At 48.4% G+C, this 8198-nt stretch overlaps 1 protein-coding gene across 1 annotated transcript; it reads right to left on the bottom strand.

Moving 5' to 3' along the window:
- Positions 1-3082: 3082 nt before the first annotated feature.
- Positions 3083-7964, bottom strand: LOC119101766 (putative RNA polymerase II nuclear localization protein SLC7A6OS). Its single transcript, XM_037225184.1, has 2 exons — positions 7889-7964; positions 3083-4804 (listed from the first exon to the last, which is right to left on the bottom strand). Exon 2 carries the CDS (start codon positions 4728-4730, stop codon positions 3756-3758), a length of 975 nt encoding a protein of 324 aa, XP_037081079.1. The 5' UTR covers positions 4731-4804; positions 7889-7964; the 3' UTR covers positions 3083-3755.
- Positions 7965-8198: the final 234 nt, after the last annotated feature.

Here is an 8198-nt window from a genome sequence, read left to right as displayed (position 1 = left end):
GGCTCGCCGACAGCCATGGCGCGTTCTTTTGATGACCGCTGTGCCTGAGTGCGTAGGGTGCATGTGTGACTGTGTGCGCAATGTGTATGTGTGTGTGTGTGGTTAGGTTTTTTGTTTGTGTGTGTGTGTCGTACGCTTATTGTCTTTAAAACTGGGCTGCTTGCGCAGTTGGACTTTGGCTGTGGACTGCGCATGTCCTAAATAACCAAACAAACAAGCAAACAACATTGTTCTAGAAGACCGCAAATATCCTGTTTTGTTAGATCAAGAGCACCAATGTCATGGAAATGATCGTCTACCTTAGATTTCACGGCAGCGATAGCCTCATTGACTGGTATATTTCATATAAACCAACAACATCTAAACTGAAAAAGGTTCTCTCATGACGTTTTCCCTGTGAATGATTAGAAGCCTTCCATAAAAAGCCTATGGTATCCCATAGACAACTTTCCCTCTGTGTTTGAATCTGTGGAGCTCGCCTTGTCTATACATCGCTCGAGTCACATCCCTCAGCTAGAATGTGGGCAGTTTTTGTGCTCGGTCAATATGCCCAAAACATGTAGTACAACAATGGATTATTTTCTCGTCAACGACACAAAACGATTTAAATATTCCAAGGAGATGGGTATAGGTGTGCTTTGCCACAAGCAAGTTTATGGTGTCAGCAAAATACGACTTTCTGCTGCTTTCTCGCTGCTTTCTGCCATCTCCATCAATATTTCAACTTTCGTATCAGGACATGTCAGTTGAGTGGCATTGCGACTTAGACATCGTCGTGAGCAATGTACTGCTTTTGCGTTTGAGCATTTACTATGTGGTTCGATTCCCCACAGTGCCCACCCTTCCTGCCAGGGTGAGAGGCAAGCGTCCCCACAAAGACTAAATAACGCCGCAAACCCTCAATGGCACACAACCATCCATGTAAGGCCATTGACCTGTAAAAGGCAATTTTCTGCTCGTTTCGTCGTCGTTTTAGTGATGATGGCTTGTCAGTCGAGTCGTGTTATGCCTGACTTTGATGGTAAGTAATTGCTTACGTAAGTTGTTGAGTGTATTTGCGAGGAGCATTATGCGTATAGCCGAGACAGTATTAATAGCCTTATTCCTCGCAGAATAAACGGAACAATGACCAGGTGTGGGAAGCAGTTAGATATCCGTTTGATACTGATTTCATATTCTATAATGCGATTACGCGCATTTTAGTAGTGCGTACTACGTAGTGGTATAATTTCTTATACGCACTATTGATATTCGTTTATATAAAGGCATGCAGCCAATTATATCATCTATCTCTCCACTTTCGTTTTCTTTCCACGACGAATAAGGAAAAGCATCATTGGAAGGATCCATCTCTGGAAAAAGGATGAGCGTGCGCCGTGTACATGCATATATTCACCTATGTCCATCCCTCCACGATGCGCAGAGGACGATGGTTTCTCGATTAGAAAATAGAGATCTGGAAATGAAATGGCCGAAATACCGGGACCTCTTGAGAGCGTGGTGTGATTGTGCGGGATGTGCGCCCTCGCTCTCGCTGTCTTCCGAGCCCTACATTTGACTGGGTGCCGGGGGGCGTCACGTGACCGCGGGTCTCCCGATTTGCCGGGGGTAAAGAGTCGGCCGCTGATGCGGCGGCAGGGACCCGACGCTGGCAGGCGCCAGTCGGTTTTTGGACGAGCCCGGGCGAACGCACAATGCGCTCTTTTACAGAAAGAGAGGAAGACTTCAAGCTTCAGTGCACTAAGCTCCAGTTCCACAGTGAAGCGTGGGCCCTTCCGTCACGAAATCCTAGATCAATACCTAATCGTACGCCTAGAAAATTGCAACGTTGTCTGTGGGTTCCACAATGGCTGTGGGGCATCCATTGAACAACCTGGGACTTGCGCAGCACGAGGCCGATTGCAAAGACGCGCCTGAATCTTACACTCGTTCAAGGTTGTCTGAAATGCGGTGTTACCGCTTCATCTCACCAGCGCAGCGCAAGAAACTTTTGAACTAATAGTCCATCACTTCAGTTTTGCCGTATCTCAGGGACACACATACATACATACAAGGACACATACAAGCATAACCTTGGATTTTAAATGCGCTTCCAGCTTGCCAAGATTTAAATTATCATCAAATATTTTGAAGAAGGGATAGGTATTGGGCGCCAGGTACCACACTGTAGAAACTCCGTCCAATATTGTGGGGACCCAGCGCAATACCGCGGGGCCCCAGCCCAACATTGAGAGTGGGCAGCTCAACATTGGGGAGCATAGCTGCCCGAAAGATACAAATTGTTCTCCCTGATCGCTGAATAGATCGCCAGCTTCGCGGACATGGAGGATTGCCTGGGCGTGCAGTTTTACGTGCAGGTTGTCTAACATTTGAAGTCACAGGCGAGGCTGCGGGGAGGAGCGAACTACAAACACAATGAAATGCCAGGATCACATCGCAAATGAGGGCTACGACCTACGTAGTGATACTTCCCAAGACGAGCTGTTCTGAACAATGCAACATCCGACGGTCTGCTTCATGCACTCCATACTCGCACAGCTGCAGTGGTTGAGACATCACGAATTACATTTGTGTTAGGATTAATGAAGACGTGGCGGCACATAGGGCGACGCAGACATAAGTGATGCAGGGTAGGACAAACTAGGCATAACTAAGGCATATGTTATGATTCCATCGAGCGATGTCTGAGAAGTAATAGCCTGAGGTGCATTGGCGCCTTCACGCCACTCCATCGTTTCGATGTAAAATGTTTGGTTATCCTTTTTCGTCGCCTAATCTTAGCTGCAAATGATACACGCATGCTACCTTCGCCTTCCCCTCAACAGTGTCCAGAATATAATCACTCTTACAAAGAGCATAAATTACCGATATCAAAATGCGTTGAACGTGACCCATTTATCACATATTTCCTTGCTGTCACACAGGCTGGCGTATGTGAATAAACACCTGTAAAGACGGCAACAGTTGTGCTCAGATGCGCAAAACTTCATCAAACACAAGATCTCTCAGCGACAACCTCCTGCCCAGATAAACCCCAGGAAGCAATATCGCCAAAATATCCAATCAGAAAGAACAGCGGATATCGTGCTACTTATCAGCTTATATTTCGGGCTGAGAAATACCAAGGCCACGATAAGCGTCACAAACTAAACCGGTTCAGGTCAAAATCCAAGGTAAAGGCGACGTCGAGACGCAAGATGGGCAGTCTTATCGAGCACCCACACCTGTTGTTTGTCACTTGAGTCCTTTGGGGTGCATGCACCTGGATGAGCACAGCACATGTTGATAAGCGTCACCAGTGTTATCAGTGTTGATAAGCGTTAACGCCATCTAGAAAACACTTGCATGGTCTTACCAGAACAGAAAATACAAACAAATAGCAAAAACATCCCCAAAGGACCAAAAATTGGCGAAACATCCTAAGACTGAGTCACAGCAACACTTCTTCGCATCGTCCACAGCTATTGCGCAGGGGCAGGGGTGAAAGCGGCACAAATGGTCGCGGAAGTCATCATCACACGGCGGGCGATAGGTCGACACCGTCACACGGCGGGCGATAGGTAGACACCGTCACACGGCGGGCGATAGGTAGACACCGTCACATGGCGGGCGAAATGTAGTCACCGTCACATGGTAGGCAAAAGCGGGTGCTACGCTGCATCACGCGAACAGCCTGGCCAGCGTCACTCCAACACATGTCACCAGCAGCTCTCAAATCAGCCAGTCACTGGCCGGTAGCCGAGCGCGCGCCGACGCTAGTCGTCGCCGCTGTCGTTGCCGTCGTCCGCCTCGTAGCCGGCCTCCTCGTCGCTCTCACCGCCGCCCATTTGGCGGAGCACGCGCGCCTTGTACCGCTCGTATGGGTCGGCCGAGTCGCCGTCCTCGGACCCGCCCTCGTCGAGCCCGTAGGCGAGGGGCTCGTCGCTGTCCGAGCCGAGCTCGTGCGCCTCGAGCCGGCGGATCAGGTCCAGCTCGGCGCCCTGCTCCGGGTCGAGGTAGCGCTCATAGTCCGAGTCACCCAGCTCGTCCGGGTAATCGTTGCGCCAGTTGTCCTCGGCGTTCGAGTCGTCGGCGTCGTCGGCGAACGGCGAGTCGCTGTCGCTGTGCCGAGCCTCGCGGTGCTCCCAGAGCAGCGGCTCGGAGCACGGCCGCAGCTCCAGCAGGTCGTCCGCCAGCTCGGCCGGCAGCGGCGCGCTCGACACGTACAGGTCGTACACCCAGCTGGCGTCGGCCGCAGCCACCCGCTCCATCACCTGGCCGTTACAAGTGAGCTGCGGCGCGGCGCCGGCGGCGGCGTCCCCCTCCGCCTTCGCCTCCTCCTCCTCCTCCTCCACGTCAATGAGGCCGGCGAGGCCGCCGGTGGCCGCAGCGGGCGACAGGTCGAGCTCCCCGCGCCGACGCGACACCACACGGAAGCGGCGCACCTTCTGCTCCTGCAGATGGCGCTGCCGGCGCGCCTCCTTGGCCTTCAGGATGGCCGCCGCCACCGTGCCGACGTCGCGCCGCCCGTCGGTCCGCTTCTGCTGCGACCTGATTGAGCTGAGCAGCGCCGCCGGCAGGTCAGCCTCCCGCGCCGCCATCGTGCCGACGAACTGCAGCACCGCGCCCTCGGCAGGCGCCGGCGCCGCATCGGCAGCGGCATCGTCGTCCAGGCGCCGGCGCTTGGCCGCCACCAGCGCCAGGTGCGGGTCGTCGCCCACCTTCCGCTTGATCCGGATCACAGACGACATGGCGCGCGACGAGTGATGCGTGACTGGCGGGTGGCGGGAGACACGCCGAGCGGGGCCTGGACGTCGAGGCAACTCTGGGGAAAGGCCGGTGAATGGGGTGGTAAAGTGAAACAACATAAGTTTGGGCGGCAAAATTTGACTCATTTTGCCGTTTTGGGACATGCACCCGCTGTTTCTCAGTTGAGCCATTCGGCGCACCTATACCAGGATAAGTAAAGCACATTTTGGCTTATTATGTTGGTTGCTGAGTGGCATTAGAATAAAAAAGAGACCGAGATGATGCATGATAAAATCACAGATCCTGTACATCCGCATTCCCTCCCATGCAGTTTACCCACCCCCAGTTCCACCCCACTGACAGTTCATTCTGGGGTACAATAAAAATTGTAGGTTTGTTCATATAGTCCTATCCATCATAAAACAATGGGTATGTGTCGTAGACATGCTTTTGGGAGCACTTGGAGGGCAGAGGAGTTCTGATATACTGAAAAGAACGGGAAGCACATTACTACATTATGTACATATTTTTTCGTTTCACATGCCACCAGCACACATCCAAATAAATTACATCACTTGCTTATAGTGCCAAACTTTGAAATTGGAAAGAATTCACAATAGACCCTCTGACCTTTTGCTTTTCAGGAGATGCACTGTGAGGGCAAACAAAAGCAAGGGTATTTAGTATACTTTGGTTCTATTTAGGGACAAATTAAGACTAAAAATCAAATTATTCAGCCATATCCATAAATCATGCTGATAAAATTCTGTTGCCCAAAGCCAGTGTACTTCAAAAAGGGCCAGTGAGCCAAATGGCAGTGAGGAAAATAAACACCATTGTATGATATTTCATTGAAGTTACAGGATGATGGTACTGTAATGGTGTATCTTTTCCCTAAATTTATCGTTCTGTGTTTTATAGCATCCATTGCATAAGAACCCAACAATACATAACAAACATAGACATAGGGTATTGCATGAGAACATAACATAGGATATTCCATGAGAACATAACATAGGGTATTGCAGACAGAATATACAGGTTAGAAAACCAGGGCAAATTGTAATTACTGCTTTCATAGTGATGAGTAAATTCCAGTGAGATTTTCCTGCTGGTGCAGCAACTTCAAATCAAAATTCTGAGCTACTTTACTTTGAGGAAATGTGCATTACCCACCAAATTTGACATAACTGGACTACATGACATGTTGAAGTATAATAAGGGTGGCATACTCTCTGTAATATAGACATGGTGGCTTTTCTAAAACATCCACTCAATTACACTGGGTATAAGTACACTGGATATAAATGGAACCAGACATTATCCAGGTATGCTTTTTTCATATCCCATTTTTAAGTTGTGTTCTTGTTTATCCTTACCAATGATACAAACTGAATGGCATTCGTTCCTTCAGAAATGGACAGTTATTAAACCTTAAGAGGGCAGAATCAGCTTCCCCACGCAGGTTAAAACAAATCACACAGGGTGCAAAGAAGTAGATAAATCACTACTTTGAATACTAAACCAGCTGGTGTCAGCAGGGGGGAATCTACACATTATTTACCGTGTGCATACATCATAAGTGGACTGTTCACAGAAAAGAACAGACATCTGTTGCATGCTTATGAAGCAGAGGATGTATTGTAGCAGACAGCTTAAAACCACACCCCTTGGTATAAACTGAGAATGGTGTCTGTTTTGAGCAAGCATGCATGCAGCAGTCAGCTTGAATTTGGCAAAAGAGGGTTCCCATGGTACTGAGCATAGCATGGTATGGCAAGATATCCACCAAAATGGGGTGGAATCATTTTGGGGGGATGGGTTTAAGGCTTTAACAAGTTTGGACCAATACCATCCATGGAAATTTCTTTAAAAAATGCATTATACAGCTGAGAAACTGATGCGCACTGCATACCAAAGACTCATGTTTCAGTTGGACTATCACATTCCTAAAATGGTCTTGAAGCAGCCTGAAAAAAATCAGGCAAACTAAGGAAGTTTACACAACTTGTGTGCACCTTGCTTATTTTATACCTTGCTACACAGATAATGCAAACATACATGTTTGTTCAGTTCAGTTTTCATCAGTAGATCCATAAGGATTTCAAAGATATCCCTGAAGCATTGTCAATTAATGGCAACAATCAATGAGCACAATTTTGGGATGGGAGACTGATTATTTTACAATGCCAAGTAGAGCCCAGGTTTGCAACCTTTCATAGCTTAAATTTTTGAGATGAACTAAATACATGACAATGGGAATGATGGGATAATGGGGAAATATAAAAATGAAGACCACAGAGGCTATGCCCATGCATTGAACCTGGAACATAGAGGATGTTGGCATTCAGCTTCTGGGGTGGCAGCGATGTCACTACTTTACCTGCTACTTCACCCCTGGCTTGGGGTTCACTGCTTGTTGCCCCACTCCCCCTCCCCCCTCTTTGTCCAGATTGGACAGTCAGCATTAGAAAACCCAGCACCTAGAGACAACCCAGCATCACGCTTAACCAATGCCTCAGGCTTAACCAAAGGGCCATACAGGTCAGATAGTGGATTGAGGCCAAAGGGCAGCAGATTCAAGCCAATAAATTGTGTTTAGGCATCTGAAGACAGGATTCTGGTAGCATAAATCAATATTTATGTCTACTACACCCTGCTGGATAAATTTTGGAACTTTATGAACATGAGTGTGTTAGTCTTTAATTTTTCTTTACTGGTGACACTTTCATAAGTTTATGCTTGAAACTACCTTTACAAAATCGAAATCTTTTGAAGAATTATTGGTGACATCCATGTGCCAACTCAGGGTGCCAAGGTTTACTGAGTGCACATGCTGAGATCAATGCCAGAGCCCAGAACATAGCCATCATGCACCCCACGCACAGCGTAGCATGCATTTTTGTACAGCCTAGACCTTCGCCTGCAAGTGGTGCGGATACTGTCCAGAAAGACCTCACTCACTTTCAGATCTGGAAAGGGCTTCAATTATACTATTTCTTGGAGACTAAAGGATATGCTACTTCAGGGATGCTGTGTCGGAAAATCATGGTAATTTATGCCGTATGTCCATTCATAGGCTGGTATATGTCGGTAATATCAGCGGTCGTCCCAAATTCCCGTTATCTAACCAACAATGCTGTTGATAATAGTCGCCTACCTGTATGTGCCCGGAGCTCTACGCCGTTGGCCGTCGATAACTGCCGCACGTCTTCTCGAGGAAGCACGAGTCGTGCGCGTACTTCAAATGGTCATAGCGAATCTTTGAACGGAAGCGTAAACGGACTGTCTGGGGAAATTCCGCATCAAGACATTTTCAAAAAAACACTAGCAATTTGGTAGCAGCGTTTGTGGCCGAGTCCGATCTGTCGTTGGCTTGTTTGTCAGCACCAATCATGGCCCAATATTTGTCCTATGTTATGTCATGTGAGCACAACGTAAGCTGGCCTGTGACGTCACACGCCGGCTGA

This window comes from Pollicipes pollicipes, unplaced genomic scaffold (genome assembly GCF_011947565.3).
Source record: "Pollicipes pollicipes isolate AB1234 unplaced genomic scaffold, Ppol_2.1 Scaffold_4881;HRSCAF=5763_pilon_pilon_pilon, whole genome shotgun sequence".
In the NCBI taxonomy this organism is placed as follows: Eukaryota; Metazoa; Arthropoda; class Thecostraca; order Pollicipedomorpha; family Pollicipedidae; genus Pollicipes; species Pollicipes pollicipes.
This window is presented reverse-complemented; position numbering and strand designations above follow the sequence as displayed.

Excerpts from the sequence above, each read along its gene's own strand:
- LOC119101766 (XM_037225184.1), bottom strand. The coding sequence starts at position 4,730 with ATGTCGTCTGTGATCCGGATCAAGCGGAAGGTGGGCGACGACCCGCAC.